General features: G+C 43.4%; 1 protein-coding gene and 1 long non-coding RNA gene across 4 annotated transcripts in view; both read right to left on the bottom strand.

Moving 5' to 3' along the window:
* LOC142862452 (uncharacterized) overlaps nucleotides 1-22,630 on the bottom strand; it is a 156,316-nt gene that overhangs the window by 100,240 nt on the left and 33,446 nt on the right. The gene's annotated exons all lie outside the window — the stretch shown is intronic.
* Nucleotides 4,703-22,630, bottom strand: part of COG2 (component of oligomeric golgi complex 2) — a 49,387-nt gene continuing 31,459 nt past the window's right edge. For 2 of the 3 annotated variants that reach the window (XM_012738186.2, XM_075995454.1), the window contains exons 10-18: nucleotides 20,964-21,103; nucleotides 16,015-16,076; nucleotides 14,343-14,494; nucleotides 12,157-12,354; nucleotides 11,223-11,295; nucleotides 10,786-10,928; nucleotides 8,542-8,681; nucleotides 7,217-7,397; nucleotides 4,703-5,380 (exon numbers count right to left, since the gene is read on the bottom strand). In XM_012738186.2, the coding sequence (XP_012593640.1) occupies nucleotides 5,279-5,380; nucleotides 7,217-7,397; nucleotides 8,542-8,681; nucleotides 10,786-10,928; nucleotides 11,223-11,295; nucleotides 12,157-12,354; nucleotides 14,343-14,494; nucleotides 16,015-16,076; nucleotides 20,964-21,103 (1,191 nt within the window). In that variant the 3' untranslated portion in view covers nucleotides 4,703-5,278. The remainder of the gene's footprint in view (nucleotides 5,381-7,216; nucleotides 7,398-8,541; nucleotides 8,682-10,785; nucleotides 10,929-11,222; nucleotides 11,296-12,156; nucleotides 12,355-14,342; nucleotides 14,495-16,014; nucleotides 16,077-20,963; nucleotides 21,104-22,630) is intronic. The other variant, XM_012738187.2, reaches the window with a different exon arrangement.

Raw genomic sequence — 22,630 nt, 5'->3', positions numbered from 1 at the left:
GTTGCGCATTCTACAGGCTTAGACAGACGTGTACCGACATGTGTCCACCACCACAGTATCACGCAGAGTCGTGTCACTGCCTAAAAACCCTCTGCGCTCTGCCTGCTCATCCCTCCTCCCTCCTGACTCCTGGCGACCTCTGATCTTGCCACCCTGATCTTGCCACCGCCTTCTCCATGGTTTTGCTTTTCCATGTCATGCAGTTGGAATCCTGGACACAGTTGTGTAGTGTAGCCTTTTCAGATTGGCTTCTTTCACTGAGTAATCTGCATTTACAGTCCCCCAGGGCTTTCGTGGATTGATAGCTCCTTTCTTTTTATTGCCAAATGGTATTCCATTGTCTAGATGTATCACGGTTTATTTACCGATGCACCTACGGAAGCAAATCTCGGTTGCTTCCAAGTTCTGGCCGCTGTGAGGACAGCTGCCATCAACAGCCGCGTGCAGGTTTTCGTGCTCACGTGCTCTCCCCATGCAATTTTTAAAGTTGCAGGATGATCAGAGATGTCCTGGGTGACTCTGATGGACTCACAGACAATGTGTGTGTCGACACGTCAGCGACTCCATCATCTTGAGACAGGAGGGAGTCCACATCCCTGCATTCAAGTTGCCTCATTCTTCTAGCAAGTTACCTGGAAAGATTGAATGCTCTGAGGCTTGGTTGTAAGTTTTGTTGGGTGGGCTCAGAGCGGCCTTTGCATCTAAGTGGGTAGGGGGTCACCACCAAGGCCATATCCTCCTGGGTCTTTCTGTGCTGGCTGCAGCAAACACAACCTCTCCGGGCCCTTTGAGCTCCAGGGATTGTTCGACCTGCTCCTTTCTGGGGACTCTTTCTCTGGCTCTGACAGGCTCTTCATGCAGGCAGACTCATCAGTGTGACATACACAAACGGACGCTCCACCCAGGACGCTGGGCCACTGGCAGGACCAGCCTGCCCGTTCCCTGCTCCCTGGGCCCCGCTCAGCCCATGTCCGGCGCCTGAGCCGTGCTGACGCCTACGTTGTGCCTCATTTTCTCAATTGTTTAAGATCCATCTAGTTGGATTATGCCAGAAATTTAACCAGCCAAAATGCTACCTGGAAGATTAATAACACATTTTGGCTCTAGATTAGTGAGAGCTAAGAAAAACAAAGAATGCTGATTGTTCTGAAATTCAGTCTCAAGTGAAAACTATTAATAACTGAGGGTTGAGTGGAACAAGGAGGGAGGGACTTTCGGAGTCAAATAAAGGTAACGCTCAGTAGTCAACAGGTATTCACCGCCACCCAACACAAAGCTTAGTGGCAAAATGAGAGAAGCAGGTTCACACCAGGAATGCTTGCAAATCTCAAAGACAGACAGTGTTTCCTTCAGAGCTGGTGGGGTCAGGTCTCACGAGGAGAGAGTGCTGCCAATGGGCAAAGGACTGCCTTTTCACAAATCGCTGGAACCATCTGGAATGCTTGGTTGCTGATAGGGAGAGATCTAGCAGATGTGTTCAGATGCCACGAATAGAGAAAGTAACATTGCCTTCAAACAGACTCCTAACAGAGCTTGCTTAAGAACCTAACACTGGCTCAGTGTCTGAAGTTTAGCACTACTCTTGCGTTCTGAAACACGAACACAGCATGAATGTCGGTGTGTTATCAATGACACGGTGACATTGGCGCCCATCCGAGCTGATGCTGCTGTTAGAGGGACATCCAGACCCCGCTGCCACAGTGTTGTGGGTATTTCAAAAGGGCACAGCAAGGGAAGTCAGCGCACGTCACCTGCGTTACTGCAACTCTGTAGGGTCATCAAGCCACGCGGCAGCCCCGTCCGTGGGCAGGTTTCGTGACTGTACGGTTCTCCCATGGGGTATGCCACGTAGCAGTTCCAGGGAGCTGCAAGGAATTGTGGGTAAAGGTCTGGCTAGGAGATTAGGGAGGGTATCTAAAGAAGCTCCCCCTCAAAAAAATATATATATGTATGTATATCATTGGATTGTTCGGATCAGAAAAAAAAAAAGCAGCTCCAAATCCATTTTGTTCTAGTCTAGACTATAGTTTCCAGCCCTGTACGACTGAGCTCCACACGCTGGAGTGAGTGGGAGGATTGTGTGACCCAAACCGGGGCCACAGCCACCCTGTGTGTCCCCCACACTCTTCCCCCTTTCTGGTTGGCTGCAGTGGAGGTGGAGGGGGCTGGATGGTGGCCTCCAAAAAGATAAGTCCACTTCTTACCCTCTGAACCTATGCCTGTGACTGCATTTGGGAAGAGGATCTTTGCAGATGTAACTGAGCCAGGGGTCTCAACATGAGATCATCCTGGATTAACCAGAGGGGCAGGTGTCCTGAATCCAGTGAGTTGCGTCCCCGTAAGAGTCAGAAGGGGAGAAGACACAGAGAAGGCCATGTGAAGACGGAGGCCTATGGCCTACGCTGCCATAGGCCAAGGCCAAGGTCACCTCTAGCCACAAGGAGCTGGACGGGGGAAGGATTCTCCCCCAGAGCCTTCCGAGGCCGTGCTTGCAGCCCACCAACATCCTGATTCTGGACTTCTGCCTCCAGAACTGTGAGACCCAGTTCTGTTGTGCTGAGCCGCTGCATCTGTGGCAATTCGCTACGCCAGCCCTGGGAAATGAATACAGCAGGCTCCCCCAGGGAGAGCTTGGAAGCCACAGGACAGAGGTGGCAGACTTCCCATCAATGTGGGTCCCTGGGCAACCTCTTCACAGCTTCCCTAGTGTGCAACATGACAATAGCAAGAAGTAAACTTCTTGTGTTTGAGCTCCCCTGTTGAGTCTATAAAATTGAAAATAATTAGTTTTACAGTAAAACGTATTATTTCACCTTTAAACTTTACTCAATAATGATGATTCTCCAAAGCAGAGGGATGAAACATATATCAATGACAGGAGAGATGTTCTGGGGCACAGCAGAGAAGCATTCTAAAACTTGGCGCTTTTTACCCAGTCTCGTTTCCTAAGCCTTGAAATAGGTACTATGACATCAAGGCTGTCATTGTCGTGAGACAAGCTAGGAAGGGTGGTGCTATTAAGTCCAGGGCCTGTCAGGGCTTGATGGGGGTCAAAGAATTCAGTAATTTGGGTTCCAATCCTGGACTGCTAACTTCTCTGTTCTAGCACTGCTACTAGGGAGGGAGAATTACCTAATGGTTAAACTGGGCTCTGGAACTATCTGGCCTGGGTTTAAATCCCATTCATTAGTTATCTCAATGACCTAATAATGTGTCTGTTTCCTCATCTGCAAAATGGGAATAATAAAGCTGGAACTGGAGGGGGCTAATAAATATGCTTCTCCTCAGTGTTTTGAAACAAATGAGAAAGGCAGAGTCACGGAGGTGGGGACAAGCACTCAGGGGTCTATGGTTGAAGACTAGGTGGGCAGAAGTGGCTTAGAGACATGTGGCTACTCAGGCAGCTTCACCCCGGATCGACTTAGCTAGGCTGGAACTACGTTCCCCAAAACTCCCTTCCCGAGATGGCTCAAAGTTGGCCTTGGCCGCAAGATGCAACTGTAGGAGGCTCGGAAGGTGAGCAAAGTGGCAGCGTGATCACACGCAGCAGACTGGGGCCCTGAGCAGCTCATGCTGTTGACACAGAGCTGCAGGCTCTCCCATCACCCTGGGGCAGGCGGTGGGCCTGGGGCAGGCGGTGGGCCTGCAGCTCCTTGAGGTCCTGTTGGATCTCTTCCTTCAGCTTCCCCAGATCCTGGGCCAGGTGCTCATGTAGCTTCCAGAAGGTGCCAGCTTCTGCAGGCCATCCCATCACTGACCCTGGGAGACCTGGAGGAAGCAAGAGCCAGATGTGGGCTCCATTTATGCCCACGGGCTCCAGTTCAGCCTTGCTGTGCCACTTTGCACCTTCCCTTCTGCTGGCCCCTGTTGGCGACAGCCTTGCCTTGCTGGCCAGCCAGCTCCCGCACAGGCATGTCAGATGTGCCAGGCCCTGGGAAGAAACCCCTTCTGCTTTCCCGTATGGTTCTGTCTCTCTGACCAACTTCCCAACACCGGACCCCAACACTTAGGCCCCTCCGGGGGGCAGAACCTCCATGGCTCAGCCTGGAGTGAACGCTCTTTCCGCAGAGAGCAGAAAAAGGCCGAGGGCCTCTGTGTGGGAACAGCAAAGCAGAAGCCTTCCTCGTGGGGGCCTGTCGGACACATGGAAGCTCCTGGGACTCCACATACACAGCTCCTGGGGTTTCACTGGGGCTTCCTGACTTCTCTAGCTTCCTCATCACAGCACTGAAAATCATTCCTGCTAACTCCAGGATCTGCTTAAATTCCCTGTTTTTCTTTTCCTTTCTCTTCCTCTAGGTAGCCTTTGAACAAAGGGACTGAGGTGCACAGGAGTGCAAAGCTAGAGAAATCAACGCAGCTACTTCATCATGAAGCTGAAAGGTAGATGCCATGGCTGCAGCCAGGCCCGCAGGACGCTCGTGTTGCATGGGTATGTGAGTTAACGAACCAACTACGATCTCAGCACCTCTTCCCAGTCTCCCTTCCTCCCTCTACCCGTACCCGCTGGCCAGGAAGGGCGGGGCCCTGGTGCGTCTGTTCTTCCTCCAGGGAATGGAGCTGCCACCCCATCTAAAGGGAGGGTCTGTGGTGGACAGGACCCTTCAGGTAGGAGTTAAAGGGAGCATCTGCCTGTACGGGGACACGTGTCACTCCAGGGCAGGAGTGATGAGAGGAGTTTACAAAGAAAAGGTACACGCACTCTTGGCAGACACTTCTTTTATTCAGGAAGTAAATCTTTCCTACTGGTTCTGGCTCCTGAGAGGTCCGGGTGAGGAGCACTGCAGACCGAGCGTGAGAGTGGAGCACCGCCGTCTCACAGCCTCTTCCAGAAAACCCAGGAGCGTACACGGTTCTGGTCATTCCAGAGAAGGGCGTTTCCATGCCACACGGCCACTCTGCTGCAGTCGGCGCCCCCAGCGCAGGCGCAGGGAGACAGCCACATGTTATATTCATACATATATGTTTACTTTATCGTATTTTAGAAATCAGCTCTTCCACGCTAAGATTCACAATAAAAATAAAATAATCTGTTCTGTAAACTATAGTAGAAAGTTTCAAATGTCTTAAAAACTATCTTCCATACAATGGAAAAGGCTTCTGTGTTCTTTTTGGGCGAGAGAAGACCCAAATACGCTGAGAGAAGACGCACGGGGCGTTGCTAGGGCGACGCTGGAAGCACTTCTTCGCCACAGGGGCCTGCGGGAGAACAGAGCCACTTTCTTCCTTTCAGGCTTGAAGTTCCAACTTTCCTCTCCCCTTGGGGCCTCCAGGATGCTTACGACTGTTCTGCCGTTGCCTGGTCCTTGGCAGCAGCAACCAGCTCCGCCAGAGCCGGGAAGCTCTTTATGTCACTGGTTTGCAGGCCCATCTTTTGTATCTGCAAAGGCCACGGCAATGATTACGTTACTGCAGTTTATGCTGAATGTGGAAGAGACCCTTACAAAAGACAGAACAAACATCTCCACTCCCACTTCCAGTAAACCACTTCCAGTTTACTCCCACTTCCAGTAAACCAGTTCCCCAAAGACTTGCTGTGTGTTTTCTTCTTCAGAGCAAAGGATTTACTTATTCTAAATGTTGGGTTTTTGGGGTCAAACACTTGGCATTCTAAGAAGCCACTATGTTAATTTACCTCAGTCCATCAAACAAGACAGAACAAGAGCCTCTTTTGTGGACTTAAAAAAAAAATTCTAGAAAAGAAAATCACATTAAAAGAAATGAAAAAGTGAACTATTTTGTAAGTGGAGAATGTTCAAAAAAGTATTGGCCTGAGTTCTTAAGTCTCTTAACATATCACCAACAACCTTTTAGAGTCTGATGAGTTGGACACTCTTTGGCACAGCAACTACTGTGGATTATCCTGGTAACCAAGACATGGAATACTATGTTCCCACTTCTGTTTAAAAACAACAGCAGGCCAGGCATGGTGGCTCATGCCTGTAATCCTAGCACTCTGGGAAGCCGAGGTGGGAGGAACACTTGAGCCCAGGAGTTTGAGGTTGCTGTGAGCTAGGCTGACCCCATGGCACTGTAGCCTGGGCAATAGAGTGAGACTCTATCTCAATAAAAATAAAAAGAAAAGAATTAAAAAAAAACAAAACACAACAGGAAATATACACACACCCAGATCTGGAAAGATATACACCAAGCATTTGTCAGCATTTTGCGGTTAGCTCTGAGATTTTGGGAGCACCTTCTTCCCCTCTTTCCCTCATCCCTCCTTCCTTCCCTTTCTTTCGCTTATTGACTCTCCATTTTTCTGTAACAAATTTTCTTGCTTGTAAAAAGATTAAGTTTCTCTTGTGAAATAAAGAAACCTGGCAGTTGAATTCTGCCAGGATATATCTCTAAACTCACCTCAAAGCAGAAAAAAATTTAGATTTTCAGTGCTGACCCTCATGTATAAAAGAAATTTCTTAGTGAGCTAGAGAACAAAGTGTCTTCTGATGGAAATTTTATGAATTTACTTATTTTTCTCTGGCAAAGGTCTTCCTTGAAGATCTACTGTTATGTGGGAGACCTAAAAAGTTTAGAAGACCCATTTCTGAACATCCAAAGTTTTATGATACATGAGGACGATGCCTCGGCAAGAATGAAGAGGCATTTGGTGCAGGTTGCCCACGTCACCTCCTAAGTGCTGACGTACATGTTAATGTTCAGCCGTGTATTGTGATTCTAAAATCTGCATTTTAGGGAAAACCTACAAAACTCACAGAGGGAAGCAAAGCAGTTGTGCTCAGACAACCTCCCACGCACACAGGAGGTGATGCTTTCGTAGCTTCTCTAACCAAACTAGCAAGCGTTTTGAAGACCTGGGTTTGGCAACAGCTATGCATCAGGCACTTTCTAGGCAGTGGACCAAAGGACAGCGTCTCTGCCTTGAGCCCACACTGCAGCGGGCGCCATGAGTACCAGCCACTGGGGAACCAAGCAGAGGCCGGCAGCGCCAAAGAGCACTGCATGGACTTGGGACGGGGAATCGCAGTGTTCTTCTCCCTTTTCTTCCTCATAGTGCCAAGATGCAAATCCTTCACCTTTAAAGTAACTTGGGCCCCAGGCTCTTATTCTTTCTTAACACCCAGGAACTGACTCTCTAGCTGCTGCAACAGCACCTCTGGGCTCACGTGACCCCACCCCCCTTCCCCCAGGTAACTGCGGTGCACTTAGAATCTAGTTTTGCATTCGCTGGGCCTACTGGTGGCTGACGGGTTACCTGCTCTCCTAGGTACTCAACATCCAAGGACAACTGCAGCCTGATTTTGTCGTCGTCACTCATGCCGCTGCTGGGACCGACGGAGCTGGCGGCAGCGGTTTTTCTGGCTTGTTTCAGCCTTTTCAGGCTCTCTTCCATTTTCTTCACAGAGTTGAGCACGTCTGACACGGTTTCATAGTACCTTGAGCATAAGATGCGTTTATGGGTGAAACAGACATTCGTGGGTAACACTAAATAGAGTAACTGGCTTTTTGGATCCAAAAGGAGATTTTCTAAGATAAAAATTAATTTCCAATAAAAATTCAGCCATGATAAATATTTAATGTTTCTTAAGATTGTAAGAAAAACGGGGTCTTAAGTCTCCAGCACAGCGCTCCTATAAATTAAGAAATATGTGCATGGATTTTGTTTAAAATTTTAATTTCTAACACTAAGAGAAAATCATAGGCCAATTTGTTTTTCATATATTGAGGGTGGACAGCTATAGCTCATTCCCAAAATCAAGTAACAAGTTCATTTCCAGTCAGTTTCAGGAACTTCATCTTTTAAAGTACACAAATATTTCAGAATTTTAAATAAAACTCATTTTCTTCAAAATAGTCTCCATATAATTTTCCAATTATAAATGAGTTATATTTAAAACTTTCTCTACAAGCTAGTTACTTGGCACTTGGAATACATTTGTCCACAAAAACAGTATTATATACATCATTGTTATGTTCTAAATTAACCCACAAATGGTTACTGAAGTCTTAGGTAAATGAAATAAAATACTATCACAAAACTAATCATTATTAATAATTAAACAGAATCCATAAAAAAATTGAATAATAATCTCTTTGATGTAACTCAAGACTGGCATTTGGGAAAAAGTAGATTTAATTAGAAATAAAGAGACACTCAAGGGCTTTAGAAGTTTTAGAAATTGATTTTTTGTCAGTTGTAATTATACTTTAAAATGAATGTTTTCTCTCCCTTGATTACAAAGGTCTCACTCACATAAGTCCTTTCATTATCTGGCACGACTGGAGCCATTTTGGGCTGACAGAACCTGAGCAGAGACAGGACTCAGGGACACCGAGAGCAGGGTCACCGAGAACAGGGCCAGTGCAGCTGCAGCCCAGGGAGAGGAAGTGGCCCCAGGGGCTGTCTGTGTGGGGCGTGGGGAGGGGAGGGAGTGGACCGAGGACCACCCTCTGACTTGTCCAGTGACGAAATGCTGGACATTCTCACTGCCTTATCTCCAAGCAACCCTGACATGGCCTCAGGGATTTCTGCCTTCAACTCTTCTGAGCAAGGCCCACTCGGTCTCCCACTCCACTTACTTGTGCGTGCTCTCCGAGAGGGCGCCCTCTAACCACTGCTGGATTACTGCTTGCTGGAGCTTGTCCTTGTGCCTGCTCTGAAGCTGGTGAAATGGCTTCAGAGCACTGTCCACATAAGAGGAAGCCGTAGTTGGAACCTCCTGGAATAATGATGGTAGGGGTTAAAGAGGTACAGAAAGAAAAGAGTAAGTCCCCCCAAACCTCAAGTTCAAAAGACTACTGCTGTTCCAGTTTTGAGACATGTACCACTTCCATCCCTCCCCCAAAGTAAGTAACACAGCTGTCCGCAAATCTGCAGGTTTCCCAGACAGCAGGAGGGAGCCAGGAAGAGCAAGCACAGGATGGAGAGGCTGGAGCTGGGCTGGATTCCGGTGCCGGGCCACCCATCAACAGCACAGTCACCTGGGGTAGGCTGTGTGGCCACCTCAGCTCTACCTCGCACCATCAGGCACTGGATTCTTACAGAGTGCACAACCTGGATCCTTCACATGTGCAGTTTGCAGTGGGGTTCGCGCTCCTATGAGGGCCTAATGCTGACGCTGATCTGAGGCAGGGTGGGGGGCAGCTTGGGCAGTGATGTGAGTGATGGGGAGCAGCTGTGGGTGCAGGTGGAGTGGGGGTGGGGACTGCAGACCTAGGGCAGTGGTTCCCATAACTGCATGTCCACAGTAATCACCTGGTGATCTCATTAAATTCAAGTTCTAATTGGGGGCTGGGGAGGTACATTGGAAGCGTTGAGTTCTGAGATTTATGCTTTTCTAACAAGATCCCACCCACTAGGTGAAGTTAACGCTGCAGGTCGGCAGACCGCCCCTTGAGAAGCAAGCATCCAGGTGAGTAATTCAACTTTTCTTAGCTCTGGTTTCTTCACCTGCAAATAAGGATACCTGCACCCACTTTATAAGAGGAGTTATGAGAGTGTATAGGAAGTGTTTAGCAGTGTTTGACCCACAGTGCAAACTCTCAATACATAAATTACTGTAACAGCCTATTGAATAGAAAGTTGGTAGATTACTAAAAAAACAAAAATTAAAAAAAATAACATATTTGGCAGCGTAAAATAGGTCTTTCTCTCCCTTCCACTTTCAAGTGGGAGCTTCAAGTCAGACCAGAAAAAGCAAATAAAAAATGGCATGATGTTTGCATATAACCTAACCAGACCCTCTAGCACACTTTGTTTTTTTTTTCATTGTTTTAGAGCTAGATATTTTCTTTTTTCTTTTTTTTATTTCAGCATATTATGGGGGTACAAATTTTAGGTTACGTATGTTGCCTTGCCCTCCCTTCCCCCTAGAGTGACAGCTTCAAGCGTGTCCATCCCCAGATGGTGTGCATAGCACTCATTATGTATGTGTAGACCCATCCCCTCTTCTCCCTCCCATCTGCCCGATGCCCGATAAATGTTATTCCTGTATGGGCACTTAGGTGTTGATCAATGAAACCAATTTGGTGGTGAGTACATGTGGTGCTTATTTTTCCATTCTTGAGATACTTCACTTAGTAGAATGGGTTCTAGCTGTATCCAGGAAAATACAAGTGGTGCTATATCACCATTGTTTCTTATAGCTGAATAGTATTCCATGGTAAGCATATACCACATTTTATTAATTCACTCATGTATTGATGGGCACTTGGGTTGTTTCCATATCTTTGCAATTGTGAATTGGTTAGCACACTTTAAATCATCTCTAGATTACTTATAATACCTAAAACAATGCAAATGCTATGTAAATAGTTGTTATACTATATTTGTTATTTGTATTATTTTTTATTGTTGTATTGTTATTTTCTGTTATTTTTATTTTTAATTTTTAATATTTTGGATCTGCATTTGGCTAAATCTGTGGATGTGGGGCTCAGGGATACCAAGGGCCGACTATACTTCCTGTAACAGTATGAAGGGAACGAGGTATAAAGTTTGGAATACAAGATATGAAGGCAAAAAAGTATATAACTTAAATGTATTACTAAAATGCTTTTTTTTTTAAAGAGTATCATTCCTTAAAGCCAAAAGAATCCATAAAGAGCCCATACTACGCAAGTCCAAGTATTGCAGTTACGTTCCCAGAGCGCCTGACCACCCACCGGCAGACCCTCCCTCTCTTCACAAACACGATTCTCAGAATGGGAGGAATCACGCCTGTCTCAGGCCAACCCTGAAACCTATCACTCCTGCCCTCCCTCTCTGGCTTTTTTAATATATGTTTTCCCACCTCGAAATTCTTTTCAGTGAATAGCGCTGACCTTATTGGTTCTCCGGTAAAGCCTGGGAACCTCCAGGGCACTTTTCAGGTAGCTGAAGCAAGAGTCGCTTAGATCCTGGACGATCTTGCTGCTCAAGGAAGGCTTACAGGCTGACAGAGCACTCTGGGAGTCCTCGAGGGCTGCTGTTGAGATACAAAGACGGGATTTAATCATTCTATTCATGCCCAGACATAAATTTCATTTTAAATAATGTCATAATATTTAGAGGATGTACTATAATAAATCAAATCAAATTAATAGAATTAAAACAAAAGTCTTATTTAGGGGAGTTATAATCACAGAACAGAATATAGAAACCACCAAGGATTTACAACTAGAGAAGAAAATGTTAATTTAAATATATACTATGGTCTCTAAATTTTATTTTAAATTATTTTTTATTCAAAGATTTGCTGAGTCTGAAGATTCATTTTTACCTGAGATGGAAGAAAAATTCTTAAAGCCAATCATTTCAAGTTTTGGCTTGATTGTTTCCAAGAGTTCCGGAAGCTGAAATAAATACACACTTTATATATTCAGTTACTTTTTATAAATCAAAGGAAGAGGAAATTCTATTTGCATCTATTATCTGTAGAATATTGTTAATGAATGGTGAATCTAAAATCAGAACTTTCAATAATTTTCATCAAACAAAAGTAACAGTCTTAATCCTTTTACTGTAAAAGATTTCAACAACTTGGGAAGGCACATGGTTTATGGCTATTTGCAGGCACAGAGAATCAGAAAAAACATCATCTATACTGTCGCTCTCCATGATACAAAAATAGCTCACAGTGAAGACCACATTCTTGCTCAAAACATACAACTGTTTTTTATTCAAAACAGTATTTATTCAACCACCACCAAATAGTTACACTTGAGGAAAGTGGACTTGTGTATCAGAGGACTTGACCACTAAATTCACCCTACCAAGTTCCCTTGACTTTAAAAGAAAAAACATATGGGGCCTATGCAGAGAAAACAGATAAAGATGACTTAATATTTCTAAGCATAGCTGATGAATGAAAGTTAACAGAAAATATTGGGGTAAGTGAATTAAAAATAACGAAAATCCAGCCCACTGAAGATCATGCCTGAGCAGGGTAAATGGAGGTAATAAAAATAAAATAAGTGGAGCCTTTCTTTGCTCGGGCAAGGGGAGGACGGCACACTCTTAGAAACCTTATGAGGAGGTGCTCTGTCAGGGATAGGTGGAGAAACATCTAGAAGGGGAGCTGAATGAGATGTTCCCTCCTGGGGTACCTGTGGGCCCCATGATTCCAAGCCCCATAAGGCCACCTGGCGTCTGCCTTCCGCACATACTACCTCTGTGAAAACACTGAACCAAGCACCTAGAATTCTCTGGCTTACGTGTTCCTGAAGCTTGTCCAGGTCTGCGACCACGTACACAAGCTGAGTGCTGGAAATGGACACTGCAGGCTTTGTTTCGGCAGGATTGCCTCCTTGGTCTTCCATATTTCCTTGGCTAAGGGAAGGGTCTTTGCTACCAGTCACCAAAGGCTTTTTGAGCTCCTTGGCACTTTCATTAGAAATGGGCCTGCGTGAAAGCTGAAAAAGGATTTCACCGATTAAGTATTATCATACTAGCAAGATACATGAGTATTTATATTTACATATATACATATGGCAACAACTCACCATAAAATGCTAGCTGTCTGCAAAGCACTCAGTAAAAATTTTTAATAAGAGAACACCATATCTCACCTCTACAGGTAGGTGTGAAGAACTAAGAGTCAAACAAGGACAAACTGTAACCCCACGTATATTTACCCTTCTGGAACTTATGTCTAATTTCTAGTGATACAAAATAAATAATTAAGTCCCAAACCATACTAAAACTAATTTCTAGAACATGATAGGTTTTAAAAAATTAATTAACTATATTAGGTAAATAACTTACAAAATTACTGAATAAATTCATAATTATAATTAATAAGGATAAAAAATAAAAACCCAAACTTTACTATGCATTAAATAATACAAAGTGTTTTTTGCATGATGTATTGTTTGCAAAGGAAAAATCAAAGAGAAGCACACTAGCATCAAGAAAAGAATGGGATAATAAATATTCAAGGCAAAGTGATTTATTAGAGATAAAATAAGAAGAATTGCTGGCTAGAAGAATGCATGACTTAGCAGCCACACACTGAAAAATTGTGCTAATCCCTCACGTCCTGGGAATCTTGAAAAACAGCAGTGGGCCAAGACAAGTCTGCTGAGACCCTTCTGAGCAAGGGATGGCAGAAGGGAAAGAAGAACTAACTTCTACTGAACTCCCATCATCTGCCAGGGGCTTTGGTCCACAAATAAACCCTCATAAGAGCCACATGAGCTAAATTTCCCTAAGTCCACAGATTTAGAAAGTTGAAGACCTAAGGTTTGATTTTGCCTGCCTCCAGAGCCTATGATCTTTCCATTAAAATTCACTGCAAGACAGCAACCGGGTTCCTCTCTGACTCCAGATAACAAAGATTTTATTCTTTTCAACATGTGCTAACTTCATATTGTCCTTTTTTTTTTTTTTTTTTTTAAAGAACATCTCTCTTTTTCATACTGCCCACACTGCGATGACCCGTTTACATGAGTGTCTGTCACTGAGAGTGACTGTCCCAGAGGCAGGGTAGCACTGCAGACCAAGGCTAGCAAGGCTGGTGTTCAGCACTGCATTGCACTGATGCTCCTATATATCAAGAATTTCTGGCCAGGTGCGGTGGTTCATGCTTGTAATCCTAGCACTCTGGGAGGCCAAGGCAGGAGAATCACTCAAGGTCAGGAGTTTGAAACCAGCCTAAACAAGAGCGAGACCCCGTCTCTACTAAGAATAGAAAGAAATTAGCTGGACAACCAAAAATATATAGAAAAAATGAGCCGGGCATGGTGGCGCATGCCTGTAGTCCCAGCTACTCGGGAGGCTGAGGCAGAAGGATCGCTTGAGCCAAGGAGTTTGAAGTTGCTGTGAGCTAGGCTGACGCCACGGCACTCACTCTAGCCTGGGCAACAGAGTGAGATTCTGTTTCAAAAAAAAAAGAATTTCTGGCTTTATGTGTAATATTAATAAATCATCAGGGTCATGTGGATATTTGATATATTTGACTATTTGAAAATGGAAAAAGTAGGATATTCCAAAGAGGAATGACTAATTAATTTTACTATCTTTTCATCTCAATGATTATATAGATTTTTTAGACTTCCACATATTAAATATTAAAGTACACATATTTCAATTTCAAATCATTTTCACTAAAATAAGCATCTTTGTTTTAATTTGGAGGCACCTCAAAGATTTGGGTTTTGAGAAGGGCAAATGGACTTGTCAGGGCGGTGCTCGTCAACAAGACCACCCCTGCGTTTGTGATGCAGACAGCCCTGCAGGCAACGCTTACAGGCGGTGGAACGAAACACGGAAGCAGAGCTGGACGCTGTGGTGGGAAAACAGCCTACTGGCTGCTGAATTAACCTTCCGTGACAACATGGCCATTTTTAAAACTCTCATTCCAGTGTTTAGCTTGCTATCTTTCATTTTTATCAGCCCTTACCTCACTGACAAACACGGAGTACCGGGCCAAAATCTGCAGAGTGAGTCTCCACAGACGGTGCACCAACAGCGGCAGAAACATCTCGTCTGACCAACACCTCCGCAGGCTGCTCCATGTTCTATGAGAGGCCATAAGGCAGTACGGACTTTCAGCTAGAGAAAAAAACACGTTTAAGGAATTTCAGTCAACTGCGCGCTGTGAGGTAATGTTAGAATTTTTCATGTATGATTCGAAGGTGACTCTGGAGACTGCCCCGTGGTCTGCAAAGCTGCCGGTGGAGGCCCACGGATGACCACTGGCCACAGTCCATGTTCCCCACATTTTTGATGCTGTGAGTTTTATAATTTTACATGATATCTTTTAGGTATTTGGATAAATACCAAACATACACAGCATTCAGAAACAAATTTTTTTTTTAGAGAAATTCAAAAGTCTCAAGAAATAATGTTTTAGTGGGTACTTTACACCAAATAAACAAACATGAGCGGAGTGGCAGTCACTCGCAAGGGTTTAAATGTTAGTTTCAAATTGGTTCTATTTCAAGTGTCTCCCCCTTTGTTCCTCTACCTCAACATACTTACTACTTATCTTAGAGGAAGTTAATTACATATTAACATTTTTGGCAAAGGCAGATGCAAACTAACTCTGAAGCTAAAATACTGCGGTTCAGATTGCCAGTGGAAGTAGCTGCATAAAAGAGAGCAGAAATTTAAGTTGAGGAACCTAGAACCTATGTGGCTGTAGGAATAACAATAACACAGAATTTCCATGTTCGCCAGGAATGAACACAACATAATGCAGAAATTAACAAGGCTGGCAGGGTATGCAAATACCTTTTGGTATGTCTGCATAGCTACCACTGTGACCTGCCCAGGCTGAGGGCCTCGGCCCTGGCAAGGGAGGCCCAGGGCACGTGTTCCAGCTGTGAGTCATTCTCAGTGAGAGGCAGGAACATCCTGACCATTACCATGCAGACCAGTACGTCTGCCCTGGGAGGAAGGCAGATCACAGCCAGTTTGATAGAAAAAAGAGCTATTACTTAGGTACGCAAGAGGCTATATCCTTTTGACTGTTCTAAATATATTCAGGAATGAAAATAAGGTCTGTTCCTTATATATTCTTAAAGCATTCTTTTTATCATCGCTGAAGCAAGAAGGTCTATGAAACAAAACAAAAATATCTGGCTTCTTTTTACCTTATTAAAAAAAGAAGTGAAACGAAGTGTTTTTAAGGTCCAATTTACTGTATAATAGGAAAAGGTGAAAGTACCCTCGGGGTATTAAGATAGAGATGACTTGGCCAGGTGTGGTGGCTCATGCTTGCAATCCTAGCACTCTGAGAGGCCAAGGCGGGAGGATTGAGGTCAGGAGTTCGAGACCAGCCTGAGCAAGAGCGAGACCCTGTCTCTATTAAAAATGGAAAAAATTAGCCGGGCATGGTGGCGCATGCCTGTAGTCTCAGCTACTTAGGAGGCTGAGGCAGAAGAATCGCTTGAGCCCAGGAGTTTGAGGTTGCTGTGAGCTAGGCTGATGCCATGGCATTTTAGCCTGAGTGACAGAGCAAGACTCTGTCTCAAAAAAAAAAAAAAAAAAAAGAAAAGATCTAGATGACTTGGTGAGCTTAACAAACTCATTTAGTGACATCTTGCCATTTATCACTTTAAGGAGGTTACCTGGGGCGTCTTCCAGTACATCTGTAAGTGCTGCTTCTAAGGACCCCGCTATTTCTCTAAATCTGAGATAAAAACAAGAACACAAATTAGTGCTTATGACTCTGCTACATGCCTTTCCCTATCCATTCTCCTAACAGTTCTTTCCTCCTCTGACTGCTGAGAAGTCCAGCCTTGGAATGCCTACTCTTCCAGACTTTTTTTTTACTCAATAAGAAATCATGACTAAACCACTGTTATGTAAGCTTTCTGTTATTTGCAGCTGGTCTGAATCATAACCAAGCCCATATTTATCAAATCAAACAAATTGCCACGTAATTCTTCATTAAGAAGGTATTCATAGTAAGTTCCACCTGGTTATAATCACTTCAAGGCCATAAAACTTTGGTTTCTCTAATCCTTCTATATTAACACCATTACAGGAAAGTAAATGTACCCAAACTATATTCTGCACCTGTATTTGTGGCTGGAGAAAAGTCACTGGCAGTAGCCAGTTCACACTGGACTCACTGCTTAGTGCTCTTCTAATCTCTTGGCAGTAGCCAGTTCACACTGGACTCATTGCTTAGTGCTCTTCTAATCTCTGCTGACCCTGTCGTGCTTTCATGGGACTTGCCCCATTGGTCACTACTGCCAGTATATCTGCTCCAAGGCTTCCTAGGTGTGCTTGCTTGTCTCCCTGATGACAGCTGGCCCACCTGGCACCCCAAATCATCCTGTCACAGACTTCGGTTTTAATAATAGATATATGGGCATGTTTTTGTGACTTTGTGAAATGTAACTGTTTTATATATTTATTTTTTTTGACTAGCCGTTTCCATAGGCATTCTGTTTTCTAACTCTATAACTCTTCCATTTCACACCTCTCTGTACCAGCACACTCTCGTCATCTGCTAGTGCCTTTGCTAGCAACAAATTCTCACACATGCTTATGGTCAATTTATCCAATGGATAATCTTGGTCTTCTGATAGTACATATGTGCTTTTAAAAAATAGTTCAGAGATTGAGCAAAAGGCAATTGTCTGAAGAGTAAAAGGAACAGCATTCCAGATAAAAAGCAGCAGCCCTATGCCACACGGCTGAGTGCCGAAGACGCTAAGGCGACCCTGGGCCGTCATAGCTGGCTGGTTTCCTGTAGCTGTCCTGTCTGCACCATGGAAGGAAGGAACTCTATAATCGCCTAGTGAAGCTCACAAAAGGCTTGTCTCTCCAAGTTGCAGGTGAGAGGCACAGAAGGAACAAGTGACAGATGGAAAAGTGAGACAAGAGAGCACTGGAGACTGGCCCAGGAACAGCAGAAGGAGGGAACAGTGACACTGAGCACAATGACAAGGGAGGAGGAACTGCTCTGCAGCTGGGGCAGCAAACCACCACTTAGAGCTCAACCTTCAACTCTGCCTTTTTTCAAAATCTATACAAAATACAGAGCCTCGATAATATAGAAAAGGCCTGATAGCTGGCACGCACTGTTTATAGCATGAAAAAACTGGAAGCATCCTCAAGAGCCAAAAGCAAGGAGATGGTTATGTAAATCATGGTACATACAGTGGACCAGGATACAGTATTAAAGCAGAAAGCTTGATGTGATAAGGCAATAAGGAAAAGTATCATTTAGTATTAAGCAAAGACATGGGATACAAAGTTATATGTACAGTTATGATAATTCTGATAAGCACACAAATGAAAAAATACAAAAAAATGCAGGAGAACCTTGATATCTGTGCCCTTCACACAGATTTCTGCCTAACTGTGTGTAAGTGAAAAGACACAAGAAATTAAAATCGCCTAAGTCACTTGACATAGTTGTGCCTTGTTGGCCAGGTGCCTGGGACCAGCCCTCATGTTGCTTTGCTGTGCAATAACTTCCAGGAGTAAAGCAATAAAGTGTACTTCTTGGAAAATGGCAAAAAGTGAGAGAGAACACTTTGGTGAAATCTGAAAAGCCAAGCTGTGGTGTTCACGTGCATATAGAATATCATTCTACTCTCGATAGGATATACTCTCAATAGTATATATGTATGAAAGCCAACCCCAAATACTAACATTTGTAAATTTTTAAATTTAGGTTTGGGGAAGGTCTCTAGATGTATTCCTCCACGAACAACACAGGTCTATAATAACATAAAAGTATTTACAAAAAATAATAATAGTGGTGGATGTTGTTTTTTTCTCTGCTCTGAAGTATCAGAAACATTGTCAGGTACGTCCGTCTGCACGGTGGACATGCATATTTGAGGAGAGAACAGGAAAAGGGAAGCAAAGGGCTACCTGTACCTCAGTACCACACAGAGTCCACATCACATGGAGATCTATCATGTTCAGCACATACTGGACATAATACATACAGTACATACACGTGAATGTTCTGGGAGCACATCACATTCTAGAAAAAGTTCAATAAAAAACAAACACATACACAACAGACTAAAACTTAGCCTTTTGCATTTAAAGGGCCTACCTCAAATTTCCAGGTAGCCATTGATTCACGATAATCTGAGGCTGTTTTAGTCACATTTGCATTTATTTTCTTCCTACGAGAAACTAAGTCCTCACCCTACCTTCCAATACGCCCATAAGAGCAGACAAAATGTAGACATAGCGGGGTCTCAGGAACAGTGAGGGACACCAAATGTGTTCGCGAGAATGGTGGTGTTGGTGTGGCCTTTTTCTTGAAGCTGATTGAGATGTGTGTATATAGTTGGATCCAGGGGCAGAAATCTGTTACTGAGGTGTGCCACAGTAATATTTCTTCTTAGAAAAATATCAAACATCACTACCCCACTGTCCTTAGGGTTACTTTAAATGACCCTGAAGTGAATCTGATGACAATGCAACTCTGCCCTTAACCATGTTTGCAGAACTTCTTGTCACCCCTCGGAGTAAACAATCCAACAAGATAGAAATCAATAGAAAAGTTCTATAAAATCTTACTTGAATTTATTTTTAGATGGAAAAGCAGATGTACTAAAAACAAGTTCCACACTTCACATTTTAAATAAAACAGTTTAAAAGAAAAGTTAACCAACCCCTTTGAATACTTAAGGCTAAAATCTGGTGAACATAGAAAAGTCTTTCAGGGAACTGGCTGAGTTTCAACACAGTTTAATCACTTTGGTACCAGCGTCGACTATAGTGGATAGCTACAGATGAACACGCACAGAGACTTTAGCCGACAGCCGTGATATGACTTTTCTAATTTTTCACTCATCAAAATAAAACTGTGAACATTTAAAAATAACATAATAAAAACATATAAGTATATGTTACCTATTCTGATTTACATTACGAGTACAGCTGCCTGTAAAGTAAAACAAGCTTTCAGTGCTTTAAAGCTTTCCTCATCACACAAGAGCAAAACAGATCCATCGTCAACGCACAGCACAAACTATCGTGCGGACTGTGTGTGCCAGCGGACCGTGAGGCCAGGTTTCGCGGCCAGTGAGCGTGGTACTGAAGTGGTTAAGGCCCAACCACCAGCTTTGAGAGAAACCGGAGTGAGGAGACGTGCAGTTGAGGCGAGGCTGTGTTGTCACCGTGGGGCCCAGCCCGGCAGAGCCAAGTGCGTGGGCTGGAAACAGGAGGTCCAGCGGTGGCGTGGCAGTGTGAGGCGACCAAGCATGGGTCACAGGGTCTTAGGAAAAGGACTAAGAAAGAGGAGTTTGGAGGCAGGAGGCAGAGGAGTATGTTTTGCGATATGACAACATTTGATAACTAAACCAATTTAACTCCAAACCCGGGCTATGAAAGAAACGGGGGAATTTAAACATCCTCTATCACAGTCCTACTCTATAAAATGATAGTTCACTATTTTAAATCCTGCCCATGAATCAAAAGGGCTTTTTGCCCCAGCTTGATCCCGATTATCATACAACAACTATTTCTAGTGCAGCCCATGAATATTTTAGATGAGCAAATCATTAATTCCTCACTGAATGATAAACGAGATGATGGTGTGACCTTGGAAAATTAAGCATAAAACCCTGTACTGTATGTGAAAGGGCACCATACTACTTCATTCTGAGTGCTGTGATTTCATTACCAAAAGATGAGTACACACACTCTCAATCATCTCAAGCAATTATCATCAAGGTACCTAATTCTTGGTGTCTTTCCCTCTCCGTAATTATTCTTCAGAACTCAGGGGATGGGGGGAAAGATTATCATCATTTATGAAAGTATTCAGCAATTTAAATAGAAAAGGCTGTGATTCTTCAAAGAGCAGTTCGACTCCATTTTATGGAGGAACTTATCATGACCTCCTTCAAGAGAATCTGCACAAATGGCTATTATCATCTATTTTCAAGTGTAATATATATTATTCAAGGTTTGTCTTACATTTCCCCAAGTATTTTACAGAATCACTAATTGATATAGGTGATATTATCATGGAACATGGAAGAAAAATGTCACTGTTTTCCAGAAAAGAGAGAGCAAATGTCACAAAGATTATAAGGGGAGCTGAAAAAATAACGAGGATTCTCATAACCTGATATATGGAATCGGCTGCAAAGAAAACTTAAAGCTGTGCTTCTCCTCTGGGGCAGAAATGTCACAGTGAACAAAAACAACAGACGTGGGCTAGATCCACTCTTTGAGGCAGATGATGAAACAGGGAGAATGGAACAAAGGAACTGCTCTAGAACTCCTACTTACTCCCTCTCGTCACAGTGAACGCGGACACAGTGTGTGGGAAGAGGCTGGGCCTGGTGTCAGCTCATTCCCAGTCTGGTGTTTGAGCTCCCCAATTACCAAAAAATAAAACTTACCTTTCTGTCACATAAGCCAGACTTTGGCAACCATAATACTTCTTGTACATTTCCACTTTCAATTTTGTCACGCAAAGGATAATATGATGATCACAGAGAGGGAGTTATTAATTGGAGACAATATCCTTAACTGCATTCAAATTCTGTTTTAGATGGGTGGAGCTGGAGGTGAATAAATGACTAACCTTATTTGAAAATAAACAGGCAAGTTCCACTTATTATTGAAGCTATGATAGGCAGGATGTGCTCTTAATCTTTTTATACTGGCTTGTGATCCACACTGCTGTTCAAATCTTCTTACGAAATCCATACTTATGGTATATTTCTAAAATAAGAACAAACAGGTAGAATTGTCATTGTCAGCAAACTAACCCCAGAATTTGGAGCATATACTGAAAACTAATCAAGATAAAGAAGATCAACACATAGAATCAGTTTCTAGAGTTAACAGGGACCTTACAAGTTAGACCTTCCTTCTAATGTCCCCATTTAAAGTTGAGGTAATAATGCCCAAAGTGGTTCTGTGACATGCTCAAGGTCTTACCTAGCCAAGCCCATCTGAAACCCAGGCGTTCTAAGTCTGGTGCTCTCTAAATGACAGCGCTCATGTTCTAGGGCACCTTTAACCCAGTCCACTGGAATTGGAGTAGATAGCAGATTAAAGGATGTAATTCATCATCCTCTCCAGAAGGAGGAGGAGGAAGAGAAAATTTCCAAAAGGAAAGAGAGAGAAAGAATCAAACCATGTGGGTAATCACATCATTTTTATAGATAAGACAGCAGGAAAACTGGCAGGGATACCAACACCATTAAGAGTGGCAGCTAACTCACTTGGCACTTATCATCAACACATTGCACTTGGAGTTACAGTATTTTAATTTAACCTGCAAAACTACCTTGGGAAGGTAACTATTATTATTATCCTCTATTTTATAGATGACATTTGCTTGTCTATTTAGGCTCAGAGAGAACCTGCCCAAAAGACAAAGCTAGGAGTAGGGAAGCCAGCCAGCCAGCTGAGCAAAACTACAGCTGCACATTCCTCTTGTGGGTACTCTAGTCCCTGAGTCCCGGGGCTCCATGGAGAACATGGCTGGACTTTTTCTGTACTTCTCAATTAGAGGGGCTCAAATCCCAGATTGTCAAACCATTAACCTAAATATGCTAAAGTTTATGTTTAGACAGGAATTGTAGTGCAGTAAAAACTATAGGTATTAAATTTCTTTTAAACTGGTCTTGAACAACATTATGGTATCCCCTGAGGGTGGTCTAGGTGTGTGAAGTTGAGACAAAGAGAGGGATTATTTCTCCCTTCGGGATAAAACTGTTAAGTCTGCAGATAATGGACGCTAAAGGGATATAAACATATTTTCCTCTTCACAAGAAACACCTGGACATTAAGGCTTAAAGCTGAAAGTATTTCTGGAAAGAAACATAGATTCCTGTTGGAAACTGCACCTGCAAATGTTAAGTATTGGTCTAAAACTCTATAAATTTCTACCAGAAAAGTTCATTTCTGGAAACATTTCCTGAGCTTAACATTATCAATATGATTCTCTAAAGAGTACAGTAAAATGTAAAGCATCTTAAATTGCTAGCACTGAAAACTATTATTTCACTCTGCTATGGTATCTCACTTTAAAAGCCCTATTCTTTAAAATGACAAAAGTTGTTGTAAAAACATTTATTGGAAATAACACGATCCTATTACTCAACATATTATAACATGAGACAACCAGCCAAGAGAACAGTAAGTGGTATTTCTGAGACAGTGGGCTCTGACTTTGTTTGCTTCCCTGTTTTGAAGTCCTCTAGGTCCAGGCTCTCCACATTTACCTTGCGCCTCTCTATA

The sequence above is a fragment of the Microcebus murinus genome, chromosome 19, assembly GCF_040939455.1.
Source record: "Microcebus murinus isolate Inina chromosome 19, M.murinus_Inina_mat1.0, whole genome shotgun sequence".
Taxonomy (NCBI): domain Eukaryota; kingdom Metazoa; phylum Chordata; class Mammalia; order Primates; family Cheirogaleidae; genus Microcebus; species Microcebus murinus.
Note: the sequence above shows the minus strand (reverse complement) of the source record. Positions and strands in the feature narration are given on the sequence as shown.